The 23,578-nt window shown below is 46.1% G+C and overlaps 3 protein-coding genes across 10 annotated transcripts in view; 1 reads left to right on the top strand and 2 right to left on the bottom strand.

The window, feature by feature from the left end:
• SMC1A (structural maintenance of chromosomes 1A) overlaps positions 1–5,291 on the bottom strand; it is a 43,371-nt gene extending 38,080 nt beyond the window's left edge. For 6 of the 7 annotated variants that reach the window (XM_047843363.1, XM_047843359.1, XM_047843356.1 and 3 more), the window contains exons 1-3: positions 5,084–5,291; positions 864–1,052; positions 641–753 (exon numbers count right to left, since the gene is read on the bottom strand). In XM_047843363.1, coding sequence (XP_047699319.1) covers positions 641–753; positions 864–1,052; positions 5,084–5,192 — 411 coding nt within the window. In that variant the 5' untranslated portion in view covers positions 5,193–5,291. The remainder of the gene's footprint in view (positions 1–640; positions 754–863; positions 1,053–5,083) is intronic. The other variant, XM_047843361.1, reaches the window with a different exon arrangement.
• A 174-nt stretch (positions 5,292–5,465) lies between these two features.
• Positions 5,466–20,434, top strand: RIBC1 (RIB43A domain with coiled-coils 1). 2 transcript variants are annotated; one of them, XM_047844089.1, is made up of 8 exons: positions 5,466–5,600; positions 7,078–7,183; positions 13,257–13,370; positions 14,719–14,800; positions 15,004–15,348; positions 19,183–19,301; positions 19,735–20,129; positions 20,231–20,434. In XM_047844089.1, the coding sequence occupies exons 2-8, from the start codon at positions 7,172–7,174 to the stop codon at positions 20,310–20,312; spliced, it is 1,149 nt and encodes a 382-aa protein (XP_047700045.1). In that variant the 5' UTR covers positions 5,466–5,600; positions 7,078–7,171; the 3' UTR covers positions 20,313–20,434. The 2 variants fall into 2 exon arrangements, with proteins under 2 accessions (XP_047700045.1, XP_047700046.1); XM_047844090.1 differs by lacking the exon at positions 7,078–7,183.
• A 164-nt stretch (positions 20,435–20,598) lies between these two features.
• HSD17B10 (hydroxysteroid 17-beta dehydrogenase 10) lies at positions 20,599–23,074 on the bottom strand. The gene is made up of 6 exons (XM_047843855.1): positions 23,018–23,074; positions 22,533–22,697; positions 21,773–21,937; positions 21,532–21,660; positions 21,342–21,450; positions 20,599–20,932 (listed from the first exon to the last, which is right to left on the bottom strand). Exons 1-6 carry the CDS (start codon positions 23,042–23,044, stop codon positions 20,742–20,744), a joined length of 786 nt encoding a protein of 261 aa, XP_047699811.1. The 5' UTR covers positions 23,045–23,074; the 3' UTR covers positions 20,599–20,741.
• Positions 23,075–23,578: the final 504 nt, after the last annotated feature.

Here is a 23,578-nt window from a genome sequence, read left to right on the forward strand (position 1 = left end):
CAAGAAAGTTAAGAGAGAAGGTCATTTCATGTAAAGGACAATTAATATGCAAAGGCCTGCAGGCCAAAGAAAGCAAGTGAATTTGGGGAACTATAAACAGTTTAACTGAGCTGGAATGCAGGGTTGGAAGGGAAAAATACCGACAGGTGAGGGGCTAGTAAGGTGGGCAAGAACCAAAGGATGATGTTTCCTGAATGCCAGGAGTTTGGAGTTTATGCTAAAGCAATGATTTAGCATGCATAATAACCTGGAGAGCTTGGTAAAACACTCAGTGCTGGGCCCCATCCCATAGTCTCTACGTCTATAGATCTGGGATGGGACCAGAGAAGGTGCATTTCTAGCATGTCCCCAAGTTGATGCTGATCCAGAGACTATAATTTGAGAACCACCACCATAAGACAATGAGCAATCACTGAAATGCTTTAAGGAGGAGAAGGAAAGAAACAGATTTGTGTCTTTGTAAGATGAACCTAGCCTAAGGGATGAACTGGAAGAGGACAGACTGGAGTCTTGTAAGCCCAGTGAAGAAGCTGCTACATTAATTCAGGGGAGAGATGAAGCTCAAGATGAAGCAGGCCCAGTGAGGATGGGACAAGGATCAGCAAAGAGCAGACAGCCAATAATTGTTAAAAATGCTCACCTGGAAGACGAGGAAGTTACGAGCTTTGATGAGAATGCCCAACTTCTCTAATTCCTCACTGTACTCATGTAGCTGAACCACTTTGTTGTTGATCTTGTACTCAGAAGAACCCCCTACAAGACAGTGCATGAGTTAGCTGAAGGTCAGACATCCACCTATCCCAGTCAACTAGTCTAGTCACCTCCCGGGACCCAAGGGGAGCCTTCTGGCCAGCCTCACCCACCAACAATGACACGGGCAAAGGTGCGGTCCTCAGCACCCTCCTCAGAGTAGACCATGCTGACAAAGGCCCGATTGGCAGCTGGCTTGCCCACAGGAGCTCCATGGATCAGGTCCCTCAGGGTCTTTACTCGCAGGTTGCTGGTTTTCTCACCCAATACAAAGCTGATCGCATCCATGAGATTTGACTTACCTAAGGGAGTAGGGGACAAAGCAGAGGAGGGGAAGTCAGGGAACACTGCTCTGCCCCCACCGGAGCCCTGGTTCAAGGGCTGAGAAAAACAGTCCCTTTGCAGCTATTACCTACAGCAGTTAAAGACTAGAATCCCATCTAAGGAAACAGCATATTCACATAATGGATTGTTCTACAACCATTAACGACACGGGGAAATGCCCATAATAGAAGAAATAAGCAGATAATATAACTATAACAAAAAATATAGTTTGATCTCAACCAAGTTTAAAAGTTAAAAAAAAAAAAAGAGCTAAGGGAAGGTGCTAATGGGGAGTTGCTGTTTCCTGTGTACACTTTCAGTTTTGCAAGATGAAAAAGTTCAGGAGATCAGTTGTACAATGTGAAGATACTTAACATGGCTGAACTGTACACTTAAAAAATCGTTAAGATGACAAATTTTGCTATGTGTATTTTACTATATTTTTTAAAAGGCATATTCCTATTGTGATACGATATGACGCATACAGCATCATCTATGAAGTATCTTGCCAAAATATTTCACCTAAATCTGAACAAGCCTTTAGACCTACCTTCCAGTTTACAGGAAATATAGTAGTTGGAGGAACATAGTAAGTGACACTATGAAGAAACCTTAAGACAAACACAGAATGTGGGATACTCTCCAAGACAACTGGCCTGATTTTTTCAAAAAGTGAATGTCTAAAAAGAAACATGTGGAGAACCACTCCAGAACACAAGCGATTACTGAGAAATAAGCAAAGGCAGTGCACGAACTTTGATTGGATTCGAGTTTCCCTTTAAAACCAAAACCAAAACCAAAACCAAAACCAAAGCCAAAGCCAAAGCCAAAACGACATTCTGGGGAACAATTAGGGAAGCTTGAATATGAACTAGATAACTGACGACAACAAGGAAATTAATTTTCCCGGGTGTGATCACAGTCTACTGGTGACACAAGAGAATGATGATTTTAGGAGTCGAATGCTGAATCCCTAGAGGTGAAATGTCATGAAGTCCACAGCTTACTTTCCAATGATTAAGCAAAACACACAAGTAGGTTTGAATATTTTCATAATAAAAACTTGGGGAGAGGCAAAGGCATAGAAAAAAAATACATGAAAATGTGAACAGTGTAACCAGTGGTCACTTCCCAGAAGGAAAATAGGTTAACAGGTCAGGGAAGGGTATCTTTTTACTGTCTATCCTTTGGGATTTTTTTAAAATTGTATACTGTGTGCATATATCAGCTATTCAAATAATTAAGATTTTTTTAACATTAAGAGTGGTTATCTTTTCAATAGTGGAGTCACAATTGTTACTTTCTTCATTTTAGACTCAGGGAAAAAAATTTTTTTCAATTTAGACTGGGGGTGGGGGGTGGGAGAACACTTTAATCTCTATAAATGCTACTTCAGGATTATACCCCAGCATGTTATATGACCTTGAACGGAAGACCTGATTTCCCACACCTTTCTACTCAGGTATAAAAATAACAGCCCAGTTCCTTCCAAAGCAGTACAACACCGTGATTAAGAGCTCGGGTTCTAGTCCAATAGACCAGGTTCTTAGTTTCACCAATTCTTAGCTGACCTTCCATTCCCTCACTTCGAAAATCTAAAAAACCACAACTGATAGGTAAAGCCTCTAAAATAACGCTTAGCACACAGTTCTCTGTTGGGAGTGGCAGGAGCACAAGGCTTTGAAGTATGACAGGCACAATTTCTGACCCTGGCTCTGAGAATCAATTAGTGTGCAAGTGATCACAACTGTTTGTGCCTCACTCTTCCACCTATGAAACAAAGATAATGGTACCTCCCTGATTGGGTCATTTTGAGAATTTAAATGTAAAAGGTCCCAATAAATAAAGTACCTGACACACACTGGTGCTCAATAAATGGCACTCCTATCTTAACACAGGTCTGAACTCAGCTCTGTCTCCCTTATCAGAGCAGGACTAGCACACCATGCTGACCAGGAGTCAGACTTAAAGGCACCCACTTCCAACCTTTAGGCTTCTCCCATGCTCTCCAGAGATGGTTAGAACGTCTCACAATCAAAGCCCTCCCTATGAGCAATCATTCCATATTGTAAACATTTTTATAACATGCATTATGAGCTGAACACTGATAAAATATTTTAAGGAATGTCTTCTTTGGGGCACTCATAAACCAGTAATGAAAACACAAAAACATATACCATAAATACAAGACAGAAGAAAGTAAACATTAACATGTGCCAAGTGTCTACTGTGTGCCACAGAAGAAACGCAATTCACTCTTCTTCTCTGCCAAGGAATGGGTTGTGGAGGTGGGCATTGAAGAATTGGGGGAGGGGACAGGGTCCAGACCAAGGGGGTCTTTTTGGAACAGCTGGGTATACAAATCTACCCACGCTAAGGGGAATGAATGCCAAGAGGTGCATCCTGGCTCTTTCCACGGGGGCCACCACTCGAACATCCTAAGAAACTGGAGTGAAACCCCAAGCATTAGTCCTCTAAGCCAGTGGTCCTCAAGCGAGGATGGGGAAGGCAGGGAGTGATCTGCCCCACCTCTCAGGGGGACACAGGCATATCTGGAAACATTTTTGGTTGTCACATCTGGGAGGTAGGGGTGCTATCATCTAGTGGGAAAAAGCCAAGGATGCTGCTAAACATCCTACAATGCACAGGACCTACCTCACAGCAAAGAATTATCTTGCTAGAAATGTCAACAATGCCGCTGTTGAGAAACCCTGCTCTACAAAGAGCACCAAACACAATCAAAAGCCCCTCATACTAGGAAATAATTTAGCTAAAATATCTCTGGGGTGGAGGAACACAGTGGGATTCCAAACAGACTGCCTATGGGAGTAGATGGAAGGAATCCATGGTGTATCATTTAGAAATGAGGCGTAAAGATATGAAATAGAGGTGTTACCTAGCCACTCTTTGCCCCTCCCCAGTTTTGTTGATATAACTGACATATAGCATTGTGTTAGTTTCAGGTGTACAACATGATTCCATAGCTGTCTATATCGAGAAATGATTACCACAATAAGTTTAGTTAGTTAACATCCATCACCTCACATAAACGATTTTTTTTCTTGTGATGAGAACTTTTAAGATCTATTCCTTCAGCAACTTTCAAATACACAATACAGTATTTACTGACCACTCTTTCCAAAGACACCACCCAAGTCACTGTATCCCATCAACCTAATTTCCTGCATAGCATGTATCACAGCCGAATAGTCTTATTTTCTCCTTCTTTATTATTGTCTTTCCCCTCTGGAATGCAAGTCCCGAGAGTAAGGCTTACTCTATTCTTCACTGTTTCCACAGCACCTCGAATAACTCCTTACAAAACTGTAAGCATTCAATAAATTTGGCGAGCGGAAGAGTTCTTTTAACGGCTTCAGTGGTAAATTAAAGGGATGCCGAAGCACCCCCATCTCTGAGATGGGGGTGGAGGGTGGAGACCCCAAGCACTCCAGCTGGAGAGGCGAGCGCGGGATCAGAAATTCAAAACTGCCGCCTCCGGAGAAGAGTAAAAAAAAGGACGAATTGGAGCATACCAGAGCGAAGCGGGAGGGGGCGCTGGGCTGAGGCAGAAGTGTACCGCTGGAGACCGGGGGCCAAGGGAGGGCTACCAGCGGTCCCACACCCTCCAGAGGGTTCAAACAAGGCAAGGGGAAGTAGCCGGAAGCAGCAGGTCCGGCGGAGGACTGCACGGCCCGCCGCTGGCAGTCGGCTCCGGACGCGCCACTTTTGGCGGGAGGGGGCAGTGGGCGGAGTAACGTACAGATCGGCCCGTACCACTTGCTCCGGGGAGGGGGCCGCACAGAGAGCGGGCAAGTGACACCTGGGGAAGAGATTTGAGTTAGAGCACTCGAGCGGGCAAAGCGGGTTCGAGTTGAGCCCGCACAGGAGGGAGAGGAACCTGTGAGGGTTCCCGACATTTCAGGTCACACGGGCTGGGTTGGACTACTCTGCTACCGGATAGGGGGTCCAGGCTGGGACGTGCGGAGGGCCGCAGCCAGGTTTATCTCACCAGAGCCATTGGGTCCAATGATGGCGGTGAACCTCTGAAACGGTCCGATAATCTGCCGACCCTTGTACGACTTAAAGTTCTCGATCTCAATCAGTTTCAGGAAACCCATGACAGCGGCGGCGCCGGCGGCTGTACAAAAGGCCGCGCCGTACGCCCGGGAACTGGGGTAGCCCGCGCGGGAAACACCGCAGTGCAGGCCGGGCGGAAGACAAACCTCGCGAGAATAAGTCCAGGCCTAACGGGATTTCCGGCTTCCGGCGCAAGCGGAACCAGGGGCGTGGTGTGGAAGTTTTGTTGATCCGTTGCCAGGGCGCGAGCTTACCACGGACGTTTGGGTCCCGCCCCCCTTTCTTGTTGCGTGGCAACGCCAACAACCGACACAGCCTACCAAACCTCAGAGGAGGCGGTTACGCAGGACTCTGCGGCTTTTGGGATCCGAGGAAGCAGGCAGGACCACAGCCCAAGTTTACTGAGACAGAAGTCACAGCAGGGTTATGCCCTCCAGGGCAAGAGGAAGGTGGGAGTTTGGCAGTGGCTTTAGCCTGGCCGGCTGGAAGGCTCAAACAAGAACAGGGTCGGGAATTGGAAGGACCCCGAGGAGCGAGGGCTGTATGGGAAGGAGGGGCCAGTGGGATGATTCGGTGTTAGGTGAGCTCAGACCATGCTGATGGTGAAGTAGAGTTGGAAGTTCCACTAGGAATATGGGTAGGAATGGGTTGGGGTGGGAGGGGGAGAGAGTGTGAAGGGAGAGGAGGGTATTCTGGAGCAGCAGGCTATGGGCTAGGGAAAGCTACGGCCACAGGTACTGCCTCTGTCTCCCGCCTCCCACCTGTTCTTCCAAGCAGAATTCAGAGACTGATGCTGTAGCCCAAGAATAGTCTTGGACCTGAGCCACTTGTTGGCTACTTGAACACAGATCCAACCTGGGAGCTTCAAAATTGATACTCCTTGCTAAGAAAAGTATTTTGTGTGAACTCCCTGGAGTCAGGGTTCCTGAGCCAGTGCTCTCCATCTCTGTTCTCTTCCTTTCCCCCATTTTATCTATCTCTCTTCATGCTTCATCCCCATCCCATTTCCTCCTCTCCATCCTCCTCTGCCCCCTCCCTTGCTTTCCTCCTTTCCCTTCTCTTGCTCTCTGTCCTCCATTCCTATTGGTAATAGGTTGCCCTTCTTCCCCTTTCCTTTTCTCCCTCCCCCTCCATTCCCCATATTTTCTATCCTCCTTCATACTTTCATCCCCCTATCACCTTATACTTGCTCATTACAAGATCATGGCTGGGACAACGAAATGGCTCAGTGGGTTAAGCGTCTGACTTTTGATTTTGGCTGGAGTCATGATCTCACAGTTGGTGGGATCGAGCCTGGCATGTGGAGCCTACTTGGGATTCTCTCTCTCTCCCTCTTTCTCTGTTCCTCCCCCACTCACACTCTCTTTCTCTCAAAAAACAAAACAAAACAAAAAAAACAAAACAAAAAAAACCACAAGGTCATGGCCTTAGCAGTCCAAGAAGCTTAAAATATCTGCCAAATCTTCCCGTTTAATGACCTTACATTGTGGTGACAGATGGAATGAATAGGCTGGGGTTGGTGCTTAGGCTTAGACATGGAAAAGGTCTGGTGGTTGCCATAGCCATTCCTGAAACCATTTTAAAAATGATGTCTGGAGGCTGGGAAGAGTCTAAAAGTTCTAGGACAAGTCCAGGAAAGTGAGAAAGCTTGGTTTATGGAATCTAGTAGAGTAATCGTAAATGAATTCAACTGGGAGAAACAATCACAATCAGGCTGAGGGGACAGAATGACCAAAGGACAGCAATCTCATATAATTGACAGGAACTAGTGTTCCATTTTAAAAAGATGAGATGGAACTTGGAAAAAAATCTAATTGGATCCCTACCATATATAAAGTGCAATTCCAAATGGATTAAAAACTTAAATGAGAAAGGCAAAATTTTAGACATTTTAGAACATATAACAGGATATCTTTATGACCTCAGGGGATTTCTTGAATAATGAAAACTTCTAAGTTTAAAGGAAAAGATTTGTGAATTGGACTGCATTTAAATTCATCCAAATTACAACATAAAGAAAATGAAAAAATGGGTAAGTGCACACAGAAAGCTTCTGAAGTATTGATTATGTTTTATTTTCTGGCTTCTCTAGGGGATCCACAGGTATTCATTTTGTTGTTGTGCTTCATAACTTACATGTATGTTAACCAGATTCCTTTGTATGTATCAATTGTTACCATAAAACAATAGTAAAGTGAGGGAGCACCTGGCTGACTCTGTTAGTAGAGCATGTGATTCTTGATCTCTGGGTCATGAGTTCAGGCCACACATTGGGCATAGAGCTTTTTGAAAAATAAATATTATTAGTTTTTTAATGTTTATTTATTTTTGAGAGAGAGCATGAGCAGGGGAGGGCAGAGAGAGAGGAGGACACAGAATCCAAAGCAGGCTCCAGGCTGTCCTGAGCTGTCTGCACAGAGCCTGACATGGGGCTCTAATTCACAAACTGTGAGATCATGACCTGAGCCAAAGTCAGACACTTAACCAACTAAGCCATCCAGCTGCCCCTAAAAATAAATATTATTTTTAAAAATCTGGGGCGCCTGGGTGGCTCAATCAGTTGGACATCCAACTTTTGATTTTAGCTCAGATCATGATCCCAGGGGTGTGGGTTTGAGCCCCACATTGGGATCTGCACTGAGTGTGGAGCCTGCTTAAGATTCTCTGTCTCTCTCTCTCTCCCTCTGCCCCTCCCTCCTGCTTGTGCTCTCTCTCTCTCTCTCTCTCTCTCTCTCTCTCTAAAATGAAAAAAATAAAATAATAAAAAATAATAAAGTGAAAAAACAAGCCACATATTGGAGGTGTTTGCCACATTTAGGCTAATAAATGATTAGTGTGTAGAATACATAACTCCTAAAATTAATAAGAAAAGGACAAGCAACTTGATTTCTTTAAAATGAACAAAAGGTATGAGTGAGCACTTCACAGAGGAGTATTCAAAAATGGCCAAAATACATGAAAAGATGTGCAACCTCGTTAGAAATAATGATAATATCAATAAAAATTGATAATTATAATTTTATGTTAACAAATTGGCAAAAATTAAAAAGTCTGCAATACCAAGTATTCCTGAGGATGTGGGGTGACTAGAGTTTTTATACACTATAGTGAAAGTGTAAATTGGTACAGTCTCCTTGGAAAACAACTTGTAAAGTTAAATACATTTATGCCCTATGATCAGCCCTTGCACTCTGAGGTATATGCTAGAGAAATTTTTCCACCTGTATATAGGTTTCTTTTAATCTACAGATTCCTCCTTTTTTTTCTCTTGCAATTAAAAATAAATAAACTGGGTTGTTTGTGCTGCAGAGTCCTAGTCTCTCCTAAACTCACTTCAGTCAGGTCTTCATCCCCACAACCCCACCAAAAATGTTTTTGTTAAGATCGTCAACAATCCTCATGTTATTAAACCTGTCAGTTCTCAGTCCTCATCTTAACATAACATCAGTTGCTCACTCTTTCCCGAAGTCTTCTCAGATACCACACTTCTAGTTTTCCTCCCACCTCACCAGACACTCCTCCTCAGCCTCAAGTGCTGACTCCTCCACTCCCCATCTCCCCTGGGGCATCTAAACTTACTGCCCTAGAGTAAGATCTCTTACAGCCTCATAGCTTTAAATTCCTGGGGTGCCTGGGTGGCTCAGCTCAGGTCATGATCTCCCAGTTCGTGGGTTCGTGAGTTCAAGCCCCACATTGGGCTCTCTGCTGTCAGCATAAAGCCCACTTTGGATTCTCTGTCCCCCTCTCTATGCCCCTCCCTGTTCACTCTCTCTCTCTCAAAAGTAAATAAACATGAAATTCCTTTGTATTAGGATACACTAACTTTTGCTGAAGTTACAAACAACCCCAAAGTCTCAGCAGCTTAAAATAACAAGAATTTCTCATGCATCTTGTCTGATTTGAGTTGGCTACATCTCTGCTCTATGTCATCATTCCAGGACCAATGCTGAAGGAGCAGCTCTTACCTGGGACATTGCCAGACTCCTAGCAGAGACTGAAGAGGAAAACGTGGCAATCACATAATAGCTCTTAGTTCTATTTGGAAATAACACAGGCCAATTCTCCCATTGCAAAGGGCAAAGCCAATCACATGGCTAACTTTGAGGGCAATGAGATGTATAAGCCTTCTGTAGGGAGAAGCACCAGATCTTTTGGAACAATAATGAAATCCACCATACCATCTGTACGCTATCAACGGATATCTAATAGACTTCTCAAACTCAACACTTCCAAATATGATCTCTTGATACTCCTCCCCATTCCACTGTTCTCCCACACAGACTATTCAGTTGATAACAACTCTATCCCTCTGATTGCCTTAGCTCAAATCCTTGAAATCATTCTTGATACTGCTCTCATACTGCACATCTAATCTATCAGAAGTCCTGTTGGCTCTGCCTTCAAAATCTATCCAGAATCTGGGGCGCCTGGGTGGCTCAGTCGGTTGAACATCTGACTTTGACTCAGGTCATGATCTCACAGCTTGTGAGTTCAAGCCCCACATCGGGCTTGCTGCTGTCAGCACAGAGTCCACTTGGGTCCTCTGTCCCCCTCTGTCTCTGCCCTTCCCCCACTCATATTCATTCTCTCTCTCTCTCTCTCTCAAAAATAAATAAAAACATTTTTAAAATACATGCATATATTCAGAATCTGACCACTTCTCACTATCCCTGCTGCTCCTGACCTGATGTGATTCACCATCATCTTTTGCCTGGATGGCTGCAATAGCCTTCTGTCTGGCCTCCCTGCTTCTAGCCTTGCCTCCAGTCCCCTTAGTCTGTTCACACAACATCCAGAAGTGAACCTTTAAAAAGCAGAGGCCGAACACATTCCCACTGCTCAAAATCCTTCAATGGCTGCCCATTTCTCTAAGAATAAAAGCCACAGCATTTAACAATGTTCTGCAAAGTCCTACAGGCTCTGCACACACCCCACATTATCTCTCTAATAGCATTTCCTACCTACGTCTCCTCCACCCACTTGCCTCCCTGCTGTTCCCCTGAATGTGTGCCTTTTGCATCCTCCTTAAGGGCTTTGCACTTGTTCCCTCTGCCTGAGTGCTCTTCTCCTAGATATCAGCATAGGTGACTCCCTCACCTTCAAGTATTTGCTCAAATATTACCTGTTAAATTATGCCTCCCCTGGCTTCAACATTTAAAATTGTAACACTCCCCATTTCCTTGGCACTTCCAGTTCCCTTTATTCTGCTCTATATTTTTTCCCAGAGGACTTATCATCTTACAAACTATTTAATGTGCTGTTGATTGTCTGTGCCCCCCCAAAAGCAACCTCCACAAAGACTCAGATTCTTGTCAGTTTTGTTCCTTGATGTCTCCCAAATGCTTACAGGAGTGTCTTGACAGTAGGCACTCCCCAAAGATTTGTCAAATGATAGAATGAACGTGAGTGAACACAGGAAGATGAAGAAGAATGCACACTGCATGATACGTTATAAAGTTCTTAAATGAGAATATTTCAAAATATTGTCCAGGGAGTCGTATACACACACAGTATATTAATGCCCATTAGTAAGTGAATGTCAACATTTGCACAGTAGTTACCTCTTAGGGTAAGGATGAGGGAGAAGAGACATAAGATACTTCAATAGTATTGATCATGTTCTATTTCTTTTTTTTTTTATTTTTTTTTAATGTTTATTTTTGAGAGAGACAGAGTGTGAGAGTGGGGAAGGGGCAGAGAGAGGGAGACACAGGATCTGAAACTGGCTCCAGGCTCTGAGCTGTCAGCACAGAGCCCGATGCGGGGCTCGAACTTGGGAACGGCGAGATCATGACCTAGGCTGAAGTTGGACGCTTAACCGACTGAGCTATCCAGGTGCCCTAATCATGTTCTATTTCTTAAGTTGGGGTGTTGGTTCATGGGTCTCTTTTATCATGCTTCCTAACTTGTAAATGGGTTATATATATATTCTCCTGTATGTGTCAAATATTTCAACCACAAAATGTTTAAAAAAAAAAAAAAGACCAGAACTAGCTCTAGGAGGAGTTGAGGAATGGTATTCTAAACAAAGAAACACCATGTACAAAGGCCTTGAGGTGGGAATGGTTGTTGCATTGGAGGACTTGATAGGAGGCCAGTGTGCCTGGAAGACTGTAAGTGAGGGAGGCTGTGACGTGGGATGAATTGAAGAGGTGTGCAGGAGCCGGATCTTGAAACTCGTGGTTAGGCATTTGGATCTGATGCTAAGTGCAGTGGGAAGCCATTGGATTGTAAGCAGGTGAGAGACATGATCAGATTCATGTTTGCAAAAGTGTATTTGGCTGTGGTTTCGGCTAGCTCACAATGCCAAAAGTGAGCTTCCCAAAATATGAAAGAACACAGGTGAATTTAAGCCTTCTACCCTGTCACTTGACTAGAGAATAAGTAGCAAATAAAGAGGAAAACGTGGTGCCATTTACTGAAATAGGGAAAACTGAATAGAGCATAATACAAATAGAGGAGACTTGTAAATGAGTTTGAGAATTAGAAAGATGAGCAGGGGTCAGATCATGAAGACTGATAAATCTGGCAAAGAGGGTTACATTTTATCTTGTAAACACTGGGGAGCCATTTGCTTTAAAGCTGCTTTTAAAGTTGTTGTTTTTTAAGATCTTTTATTTTTAAGTGATCTCTACACCCAACATGAGGCTTGAACTTACAACCCTGAGATCAAGAGTCACATGTTTCACTGAGTCAGCCAGGCACTCTATTGCTTTTAAAGGTTTGTTTTTTTTTTTTACTTTCTATCATTTCTTTATTTTTTATAATTTACATCCAAGTTAGTTGGCACATGGTGCAACAAAGATTTCAGGAGTAGATTCCTTAAGCCCCTTACCCATTTAGCCCATCCCCCCTCCCACAACCCCTCCAGCAACCCTATGTTCTCTATATTTAAGAGTCTCTTATGTTTTGTCCCCCTCCCTGTTTTTATGTTATTTTTGCTTCCCTTCCCTTATGTTCATGTTTTGTATCTTAAAGTCCTCATATGAGTGAAGTCATATGATATTTGTCTTCTCTGACTAATTTCACTTAGTATAATACCCTCTAGCTCCATCCATGTAGTTGCAAATGGCAAGGTTTCATTCTTTCTGATTGCCGAGTTAATACTCCATTGTATATGTATACCACATCTCCTTTATTCATTCATCCATCGATGGACATTTGAGCTCTTTCCATACTTTGGCTATTGTTGATAGTGCTGCTATAAACATTGGGGTACATGTGTCCCTTCAAAACAGCATACCTGCATCCCTTAGATAAATACCTAGTAGTGCAATTGCTGGGTCATAGGGTAGTTCTATTTTTAATTTTTTGAGGAACCTCCATATTGTTTTCCAGAGTGGCTGCACCAGTTTGCATTCCCACCAGCAGTGCATCCTCACCAACATCTGTTGTTGCCTGAGTTAATGTTAGCCTGTCTGACCGCCATGAGGTGGTATCTCAGTGTGATTTTGTTTTGTATTTCCCAGATGATGAGTGATGTTGAGCATTTTTTCATGTGTCAGTTAGCTATCTGGATGTCTTCTTTGGAGAAGTGTCTATTCATGTCTTTTGCCCATTTCTTCATTGGATTATTTGTTTTTTGGGTGTTGAGTTTGGTAAGTTCTCTATAAATTTTGGATACTAAACCTTTATCTGATATGTAGTTTGCAAATATCTTCTCCCATTCTTTCGGTTGCCTTTTCGTTTTGCTGATTGTTTCCTTTGCTGTGCAGAAACTTTTTAATTTGATGAGGTCCCAATAGTTCATTTTTGCTTTGGTTTCCCTTGGCTTTTAAAGGTTTTAAGCTGAGGTGCAATGGTCAGATTTGCTTTCAGAAAGGTCACTCTGGTAACTAGCGGAGAGAGAGAAGTAGAGAGGGTAACACTGGAGCAAAGGAGACCACTGAGGCTCCTGGGAATATTGTCTGGCACCCAATTGTGAGGCATGAGTTAGGGTGGTAACAACAGAGATGTAGGACACATATATGAAGTATACCAGTAGGTAAAATCAGTAGGAATCAATAAGTGGTCAGACACTGTAGGGAGAAAGGAATGGGGGTTAGGGGTGTAGTCAAGGGTGATGGTTAGCACTGATTAGCCATTCCACCCCACCCTTGCTCCAGATGAATAAGACAAACCTGCCAGATCCGAAGGAGGTGGCAGCCATTGAGGCTAGAAAAAATCAAGAAAAACAGCAACAGAGCCGATTCGTCAATGTGCGGACCCAGGTCATGGGGGTGAGTGGGAAATGGGGACTTTCTTGGGACCAGGAGTAACATCACTCCCGCACCCGGAGCGGAACATAGCAGTGTCTGTTACAGCCCTCCTTGATTTGAGCAGGCCCTCGGGTTGGAAAGGAAGGAGAATGGAGAGAAGGCATCCACTCCCAGGTGTGGGAAGGAAGAGGGCTGGGGGTACAGGGGAAGAGACTGGGGGAAGAGGAGCCAGTGACAGCTGACTCTCCTCCAGTCAGCTCTGGGCTGAGTGTCCTGGTTCTCGAGAGACAGACAACATGGAGCCAAAAGAAGTCTAAAGAATATTTGGTATTGTATATGCCTAAATGCTATCTGGAAGGCCACATAAGAAACTGTTAACTAGGCTGAGAGAGATGGGAGGGACTTACTCTTCACTAAACTATATTCCCTTTTGCACTATCTTGAAATGTTTTAAATGAATTATAATCAAAATAAAGAGAAAATATTGATAGTTTAAGAAAAAAACTAAGTAGGTGGAAAAAGCTAAGTAGGTGGATAGATGGGGGGATGCAGCATGGTATTCTGGAAAAGACCTTATACCTATGCTCAAGGCCAGGTCTGCTGTTTACTAGATGCATGGCTTTAAATGAGTCGCCTATCTTCTCCGAGCTCCAGGCTCCTTGGTAAAATGAAGCTAAATAAAGGAAGTGTGAAAGTGAATATTAACATATGGTGATGGCTCTGGAAACCAGAGGTATAGTGCCTGACATAAGTAAGTAGTTGGCTGAGAGATGTGTGGTGTGATTGAGATCCAGTTGGCAAGCTTTTCCTCAGGGTCTGCTCTGTGCCAAGCACTGGGTTGGGCAGAAGGGTACAAAACTGACTAAGGCCCGGTCTCCACCCTGAATGGGCTCACAGTCTGGTGGAGGAGATCATCAAGAGAGGCAAACTTCAATATAATGTGGACAATGGGTCCTAGATTCTATGGTAGTAAGGAATGCCTAAGGAATTAGGGAGGTGAAGCCTGGGCTGATCTTGAAGGATGAATAGGAGTTTGGGTAAAAAGAGGAAGAAAGAGTTCCAAGTGGAGGGAACGGCTGGAGCAAAGGCTATTTGTTCAGAACAACCTAAGATGTACAGGGAAACATAAGCACAGAGCTCTTGAGGGTGGGGTGGGTGAAAAAGGTACTGAGATAAGGCTGGAGAAGGAGGCAGAAGCTAGACCACCGAGGGGCTTACAAGCCATGCTCAGATGATAGAATATTATCCAGTAGGTATTGGGAGTCTATTGGAGGATTCTGAAGCAGGTAAATTCTCAGCAGTTTGTGTTAGAGCATCCAAGGACCACTGCTGTTCCCCCACCCTGATCTACCTCTTTCCTTGGGATCAGGTGGATGTTAAAGCCCTCGACAGCCAGGTGGAAGAGCGAAAGTTTCGAGAGGCAACAGAGCAGAGCAAGGAGGCAGCTTATGGTAAAAACTCAAGGCAAAGGGCAAGCCAAGAAGGCTAGTATAAGGGCTTGAGTGGGCTGAGGTAGGGCCTTACTGCCTTGGGGTGGGGCCTGAGGCCTGGGGTGTGGTGGGACAAATCCAATGGGCCTTGGGAGCAGAGGCCATGCTGAGTGGGCTCTGTCTCTGCCTTGGGGCTTTTCCATGTTCCTTCCCACCACTCCCAGCTACTTACCAGAAGCAGTATGATATGGTAGCCCAGATGCTAGAGAAGGAAGAGGCAGAACGGACACGTCGGCTGGCCAAGAAAGTCCAGGAATTTCGAGAGCAAAAGCAGCAGGTCAAGAACAAGCAGGAAATTGACTTTTGGGATCCTAGCCGACAGTGGATGGAGTATCCAGCCTATCTCAGGGACAGCGAATCCTGCTATGGTCCATCCAGCCTGCAGTACTTTGCAAGGGAGGACCTGGAGAAGGCCACATGCCTGAAAATGCAGCAGGAGCAGTTCAGGCAAAGCCTGGAGAAGCAGCTGAAGGAGCGACAACAAGTCAGGGTTGATAAGAAGTATTCAGGTAGGCAGCCGGAGCCCTCCAGCTTTATGTAGGGATACAGTATATAACATATAACATATAAAATATGTGTTCGTCAACGTTATGTTATTGGTAAGGTCAACAGCAGCAGTAGGCTATTAGTAGTTAACTTTTGGGGGAGTCAAAAGTTATATGTGGATTTTTGACTGTGGGGGGCATTGGTGCACCTAAGCCCTGCATTGTTCAAGGGTCATCTCTATAATGTGGTTAAGATAGTTGCTAGGGAGAAAAATAAAGCACAAAAGGGGGATATGAGGACTTTGGGAGACGGGTGCACAGTTGCAATTTTAAGTAAGGAAAACCTCACTGAGGTAACGTTTGAATACAGATCCGAAGATGAGGAAGTGAGAAATGCAAACATCTGAGGGAAGAGCTGTCCGGGTAGAAGAAATAGTACAAAGGCCCCGAGGCAGGAGAGAGGGTGTCTGGAATGTTTGAAGAATGGCAGTGGGGCCAGAGTAGCTGAAGTAGACCCATTGAGGGGAAAAGTGATAGAAAACAAGTTCAGAGAGATGGAAGGGGCCAGATCCAGAGGGCCTTACGGGGCATGGTGGGGACTTTGGCTTTTACTGAGTGAGGTAGGAGCCATGGGAGGGTTTTGTGCATTGGAGTCACGTGATTTGTATTTTAGCTGTAAAATTTTGCCAGCCATTGTGGAGACTAGGTTAGAGGGGAAGACTAGAGGCAAGGAGATTAGCTAGAATGCTGTTGCAGCCAAGAGGAGGTGGCCAACAGGCAGCCATGTAGCTATATGATTCTGAGGTGGCATATAGCCAGCCAGCCTGGGGTGCAGGGAGAGATCTGGAGGTCCAAGATGGGGAAGGCTGTGCAGATGAGCAGGATGCTAAGCCTGAATGGAGCCTGAGAAAGGGTGAGCAAATGGTACACTCTGTGAGGACAAAGGTCAGAGCTGTCTTATTAACCACTACAACCCCAGTGACTTACACACTACACTACCTTGTACATGGTAGATGCTCAGTAAATGTATCTTGAGTGAATGAAGGAGCCCATAACAAAGGGATCAGGGAAGTAGGATAAAAGACACATCAAATAATAAAAAGAGCTAACCTGTATTGAGCACTTACTGTATACCAGAGACTCTAAGTTTGCTACCATATATTAACTCAGGTAATCCTGACAACCAGTGCATGAGGCAAGTCCTAGTATTATCCCCATTTTCAGTGGAGGAAACTGAAGAACAGAGATGTTAAATAACTTGCCCAAAGTCATACAGCTAATGGTGATGGACGCAGGAAGTAAACTTGGGCAAGCTGGCTCCAGAGCCCAACCATGTCTTGATCATGACACCATGCTTGCCTTCTCTCAGTTGCCACGAGAAGTAGGGACTCAGAGGTCAAGGGAGGAGTTTCAGAGAGGGAGTCATCAATAATGTCAAAGGCCCTGGAGAAGTTCAGATAGGAACAGAAACCTGTCTACTGTATTTGGAAATTGGGGAGTATTTGGTGATTTTTGTCAGAGCGCTGCAGTGGCGCCATGGGGCCCAGCTACCCTGTGGCAGCAGGCAAGTGTATGAGAAGGCAGAGCTAAGCAACAGGGACAGCAGAATACCAAGGGAGAGTCCACACAGTGTAATGGAAGGAGCATGGGCTGATTCCTCGAGAGACTTGGATTCAAATCCTGACCGACTACTTGCTGTGCAACCTTGGGCATTTTGCTTCACCTCTGGACCTTAGTGTCCTCACCTGAAAAATGGTGCTGATACTTTCCTCTCTGGGTTGTTGTGAAGAGTGAAATGAAACCATGTACCTCTATCCATCCTCCCCACCCCACCCTTGCCATCCTCCAGCATCTGAAGTCTGTGTCCCTATGCCTCTTCAAAGCCAAGCCTTAAGCCTATGTTCTGGACCCCATTATCCCTGTGCCTCCCTCTACCTGCCCCCAGGCTGTGGTCTCTCAGATATCCCCTGCACTGTGTTTTCAACATTTCCCCTTTCACTGGTCCCTCCTGTGCCTGCTGTAAACATGCTTATGTCTAACCCATCTTAAAAAAAAGCCTCCCTCCACCCTGTGATTCCTCTAGATGCTGTGAGCTCGCTGTTGTTCTTTACAGCCATACTTTTTGAAAAATCTGCTTCTGCTTGCTGTTTTTTCTTCCTTTCCAGTCACACCTCAACCCCAAGATCTCGTTTCTCCCCCACACAAATGCACTGACCCTGCTCTTGCTAAATCGCCAATGTGTTTGTGTTAAGTACAAGAGGTTCTGTTTAGTCTTTCCTCTTTGGACCTTTCTTGCTACACTTGACTAATCACATGCTTCTTGAGGCTCTTTTCCTTGGCTTCTGTAATAGTACATTCTGCTCTTAGCTCTCTGACCATTTCTTCAGTATCTGCCTTTTGTGGGCTCCTCTTCCTTTACTCCTGCCTTCTTGAGGCTTGGTCTCTGGCACACTGCTTTCCCTACCCTGCATACTTACCTCAGGTGCCCTCGGCCCTCATTCTGGTTTGAGCTACCATGTCACCACCTCTGTGCTGTGGACTCTCTACCTGCAGAATCAGATCTGCAGATGCCTGTTGACCACCTTCAACTTAGCTTCCTAAACAGAATTCCCTAGCCTGCTCTTCATTCTCTTTTATTTCCAGTGGTGGCCACACCATACGTCCAGTCATCCAAGCCAGGACCCTGGGAAGCATCCAAATCTTTCCCCTCCCTTACTCTCTCATGCAATCAATCATGTACTGCTAATGTAGCTTCCTATATATTTGACCTGGCTTGAGCCCTCCAAGATGGCTTCTCTACCTCTATTGTCTCCCACCAGCCTGACTATATTCTATACCGGCCCGGAAGGAGCTTTCTAAAATACACAGCTAACTGTGCCCCCCCCCACCCCCTTGCTTAAAATCCTTCCATGTTCCCCACTACCTTCAGGGCAAGTTTTTGGCTCTTAGTCTGGCCCCTGCAAAGCTCTCTAGCCACTTGCATTTTATGCTCCAGCAAGAGCACACTATTTGTAGTTTAAGATAGAGAACATACTTTTTCTTGGTTACCTTCATTCATTTGACAAATATTTATTGAGCACCTACTATGTGCCAGGCTCTGATCTAGGTGCTGGGCATCGTAGTGAATAAAACAGACAAAATCTCTGCCCTCACAAAGGTTACTTCCTAGTGAGGAGAGAGATAGGCAATAAACAAAATAAGTTAAATGTAGAGTATATTGAATGGTGGCAAATGGTAGGGAGAAGAATAAATCAGGGAAGGGGGATAAATGTTGGGGACAGGAAGGTTGCAATTTTAGGTAGGAGAGACAGGGAAGGCCTCACTGAGGTGGCAATATTTGAGCAAAGACCTGGGGTGAGCAACAGAACATGAGCCAAGAGTAACATCTATTGCAAATCCCTGGGGCAGTAGTGCCTGGCATGTTCTAGAAACAGCAATGAGGCTGGTGTGACTGGACTAAAACACGGCCTGGAATGCCCTTTGCTCTTTCTTTCTATATGCAATGCACATTTCAAAGATCACCTCCTCCTGGAAGCCTTCCTCTCACCCACCACCCAAAGCTCTCATGATGCCCTGTATACGTTTCTATCATTGCCCTTATTAAAATGTGGTATGATGATCTATGTTTGATCCATCTCCCTGTATCTTTCAGGTAGGCACTTGAGAAATCCTTTGTTGCTGCTATTTTGGCTATCCCTAGCCCCAAAGAGTAACTCCTCCACATCCCTACAGTTAGGACATTCCCCTCCCAAACATACATATACACACATCCACCGAGCTTGTTGAACAAATAGCTGAATGAATGAACCAGCAATGGGGCAGACCAGTATAGTGCCCTGGCCATATTTATCTGTGTAGATCTGCTCGATGACCAGCTGCGCCTAGCCGTGGATACACGGGCCGCCCAGCTGGCCAAGCTGGAGGAGTCCTGTCGTGTGGCCATGATGACTGCCATGGCCAACGCCAACAAAGCCCAGGTATGGCCTGAACCATTCAGTGTACTGGGCTCTCCCCAACCCCTTGAACAAAGTCCTGGAGAACCTTAGCCGTATCTTTGCCCACATAAACTTTCTTGAATCAACACCAGCCCTCTCATCTAGCTGAGGATGTCCCCTTTCACCTAAGGGCCCTCTTAGGGCAGAAGATGCTCTTCCCCACATCCAGACTCAGGATGACCTGAAAATGGAACACCACCCTCCCTTCCCCAGCCTCTCAGTCTAAAGGTTTCCAGAGAACAGGGAAGTTCCCTGTCATCCCACCGCCACCGCCCATATTAGGTCAAAGGTCAGGCAGTATCTGTTCCTTCTCTCCCAGAGATAGAGGAGAGTAGGGTCATGTCTTCCCCTCCCCTGTGACTGAGGGTTCCCCGATGTTGGGTACCCAAATGCTCATATTTTGGGGCCCCACCAGGCAGCTGAAATGGCTCAGCGGCAGCGCCATGAGCAACGCCATGAACAGGAGGCTAACCTCAAGGAGATCCAGAAACAGGTCACGAGTAATGTACTGACTGAGAACCCCCAGACTACCCAAAACCCTGTGGCTCCCCACCGGGTCCCACTCCATTGTTGGAAGGGCATGACTCCAGATCAGTGTGCTGCCATCAAGAAAGCCCAAAAGGTGCAACACCATGAAAAGGAGGCACAGCGCCGGGCTGAACAAGCACTGGATGCCAAAAGGGAAAGTCAGACCTTGAGCTTGGCCCAGGCAGCACTGCAGCTAGAAGAGCAAGAGAAGGAACTTTGTGCTGTATTTCAAAGGGGGCTGGGCTCCTTCAATCAGCAGCTGGCTACAGAGCAAAAAGCTCAGTGAGTTCTAGGGGGTGGCAACATGAATGCCAAGGGAGGGATGGGAAGGGTCAGGGAGAGAGGGAAGCTCATCAGCTGAGGCCTCTGCACTTCTTTCACAGGCAGAATTATCTGAATTCGATAATCTACACCAATCAACCTACAGCCCAATATCACCTGCAGTTCAATACCAGCAGCCGCTGAGCTCAGGATGGTCATCTCTTCTCCCTCATCAAACTCACAAAGGCTTGGAGTCAGAGATGAAAATGCTGAAGGCCTCCTCCACCAATCCATCCCCCCAATATCCCTACCTTTGACCCTAGTTAATAAAGTTATTCACTAAAATCAAGGCCATGTGTTGTAACAGGACACAAAAGGTGTGAGGTACTGCCTTTCCCACCCACCCCTGGGCTTGGAGGATCTGACCCTGTCACTAATTCACCTTTCTTCCCCATGCCAGTTTACCCATCACACAGCGTTACCCACTCCCTGTGAGAAACAGAGGCTTTATTAGGCACAGAGTGTGACTGCTGGGCAGTTACAAGATGGCTACTGGACTTCCTCTCAAGCTGCAGTACAGTACTCCAGGGGAAGGAGGGGCAGAAGAACAGGTGTTTTCTGTGCCCTCTCCCTTCAAGGCTGCATGCGGATGGCCCCATCTAGCCGGATGACCTCTCCGTTGATGAATGGGTTTTCGATGATGGCTTGTACCAGATGAGCATACTCAGCAGGGTCACCCAGGCGGCTGGGGAAGGGCACCTGGCTGGCCAAGAAGTTGCGCACTTTTTCTGGGAGGCTGGTCAGCAGTGGGGTACGAAATAGGCCTAGACAAGACAGTCAGAGTCAGAGGCCTACCCTTCCTTTTTTTTTCAATGTTTATTTATTTAAGAGAGAGACAGAGAGCACATGCTCAAGTTGGGGAGGGGGAAAGAGAGAAGAGAGAGAGAGAGAATCCCAAGCAGGTTCTGTGCTATCAGCACAGAGTCCAACGTGGGGCTCGATCTCACCAACCTGAGCCGAAATCAAAAGTCGAATGCTTAACCAACTGAGCACCCAGGCGCCTTTGCCCTTCCTTTCATATTTACTCATTCCCTCCTCACCTTAGCCCCAACTATGTACTTATGATGCCCAGAAATGGAAGACTATTGCTGCTTAGTTGGTAGACACCTTCCCCTCTCAACTGCCCATGAATCCTACCCAATCCCAGGTGTGGCAGGGAGGGAATATATCTACCTGGAGCAATGGTCATCACTCGGATGCCCATGGGAGCCAGATCCCGAGCAATGGGCAGTGTCATGCCCACTATGCCCCCCTTGGAAGCAGAGTATGCAGCTTGTCCAACCTGGAGAAGGAGTAGAGGTCATAGGTGGAAGAGCCCTAACAAGTCACCAAGGACACACAAGCCTTGTCCCTGCCCACACACCTGGCCCTCAAAGGCAGCCACGCTGGCAGTGTTGATGATGACCCCGCGTTGGCCTCCCTGATCTGGTTCATTCTGGCCCATCTCACCAGCCACCAGGCGGATCACATTGAAGGTGCCCATGAGATTCACCTGGAAGACCAGTAGAAACATGGTGTAGGACCTTTTGTCCCCTAAAAGCTGTGGGGGCACCCACAGTCAAATATCTCTTACTTGTACCCCTGGAGAACCTCCAAGGCCTTACATTAAGAACTCGCTGGAAGTCCTCCAAAGTATGGGCCTGATTCTTCTTTAAGTTGTATGTCTTCATAGCCACTGCAATGCCTGCACAGTTGACTGCCACATCCACACGGCCAAACTTTTCTCTTGCTAGAGTCAGGGCTGCTTGCACGTCCTTCTCTGAGGTCACCTTCAAAGGGAGAAATGGAGAAAAGTATACATCTCCCAGCACACACACTCACCACTAAACCTGGAGGAGGAGGGAGCAGGTCCAGTCTTTGAGTGACAACAGGATTCTGTAATCAAGGGAGAGGCTAAAAGAAAACTCAAGAGTGGGGCAAAGGTGAAAATGTTAGGTAGTATAGAGCAGTGTTCAAAACATTTTTCAAATCTATACCCTCTTTTGATAAATTCACATACCCCTGGAGATTTCTGTGGATCAGAGCAGCTTTGAGAATTAGTGATATGAAGATAACTAGCTTCACTTTCTGTAGTTTCACTAAAAGTTTTTCAACTTTGTAAATATAAAACTACAGAGCACAATATGCATTTTCAAACTGTACATACCAACTCCAGGAGATTCTGATATGTCCAATCTCCATCCCCACTGCCGTGGATCCGGGCTTTGTACATTCCTTATTGCAAATGCTCCCACAGTGCTTGACAGAGAGCTTAGGCCAAAAGGGGCAAGGAGATGGGTCCACTGTCCACATGGATAGCACCCTTATGGAAGGGGACCCCACCAGTTCCCAGGCCTATTTCAGTGACCTCATGTACACACTTACGTCAGCTGGGGCAAAGACGCAACTCTTCCCTAACTTCTTGGCTTGGACCTCCCCATCGGAGTTAGGCAGGTCCAGAAGCACAGCAGTGGCCCCTTGCCCCACCAGTCGCTCCGCCGTGGCCAGACCCAGACCAGAGGCTCCTCCGGTTATTAGAGCAACTAGGCCCTGTGAAGGATACGGTCAAATGGCTATGCTGTGCAGACCACCCCCACTCCTGCAAGGGAGACTCCTGGTCACGCCTGCGGTGTAACCCAGGTGTGTTTCCTCTCCTTACTGATGGGACCTTTTGGTGGTGTCTCATCCCCAGACAGCCCATACACATGCAGCGGAGAGTTGATCTTCACCTCCCAAGCCCAACTGCCGCACTACCAGGCCTAGATAAGGGTGACCCTTTCTCCCAACACCGATCTCTACCCCCTAGTTCCACGACCGCGCGGTCCCAGCTGGCGCAGCGGGGCAGCCAGCAGGAGCGAACGCCCCACTACCTTCACAGTCCGACATGCCGCAGCCATCTTGCCCTGGCCTCTCCACGAGCCTGGCCATGAGGCAGACCCTGATTGGCCGAGGCGGAGGGATGGGGCGGGGCCTGCGAAGGGACGGGCCAATGCGCAAGACTCCGGGGCGTGGTGTCGGCTGTTTTTGTCCCTGCGCACTGCGCGAAGCCAAAGCCAGGTGTCTCCGGAGTTTTTTCACCTAGATAAAAAACCCAATAGCAGCAGCACAATACCATCACACCTGCCGCACTACTTACTCCCTAGCTAGTCTTTGAGCAGTCGGCCAGCTCCGCGGGGAGTAGGCGGACAGGAGATTGAGAGTATTCCTTACTCAGAAAAAGCCTTCATTCAAGCATACACATATGAGAGTTTCTCATATGCCAGGCTCTGTGCGGGTCACTGGGGATACCCAAAGGAATATTAAAAGATTCATGCCTTCCAGAAGGACACAGTTCAGTTCGGGAAAGATAATTACAGTACAGACACAGACAAAGGGACAGAGAACAAAGTTCTGAGACATAAACATGGATATGCAAAGATGTAGATTCTGAG

The sequence above is a fragment of the Prionailurus viverrinus genome, chromosome X, assembly GCF_022837055.1.
Source record: "Prionailurus viverrinus isolate Anna chromosome X, UM_Priviv_1.0, whole genome shotgun sequence".
In the NCBI taxonomy this organism is placed as follows: Eukaryota; Metazoa; Chordata; class Mammalia; order Carnivora; family Felidae; genus Prionailurus; species Prionailurus viverrinus.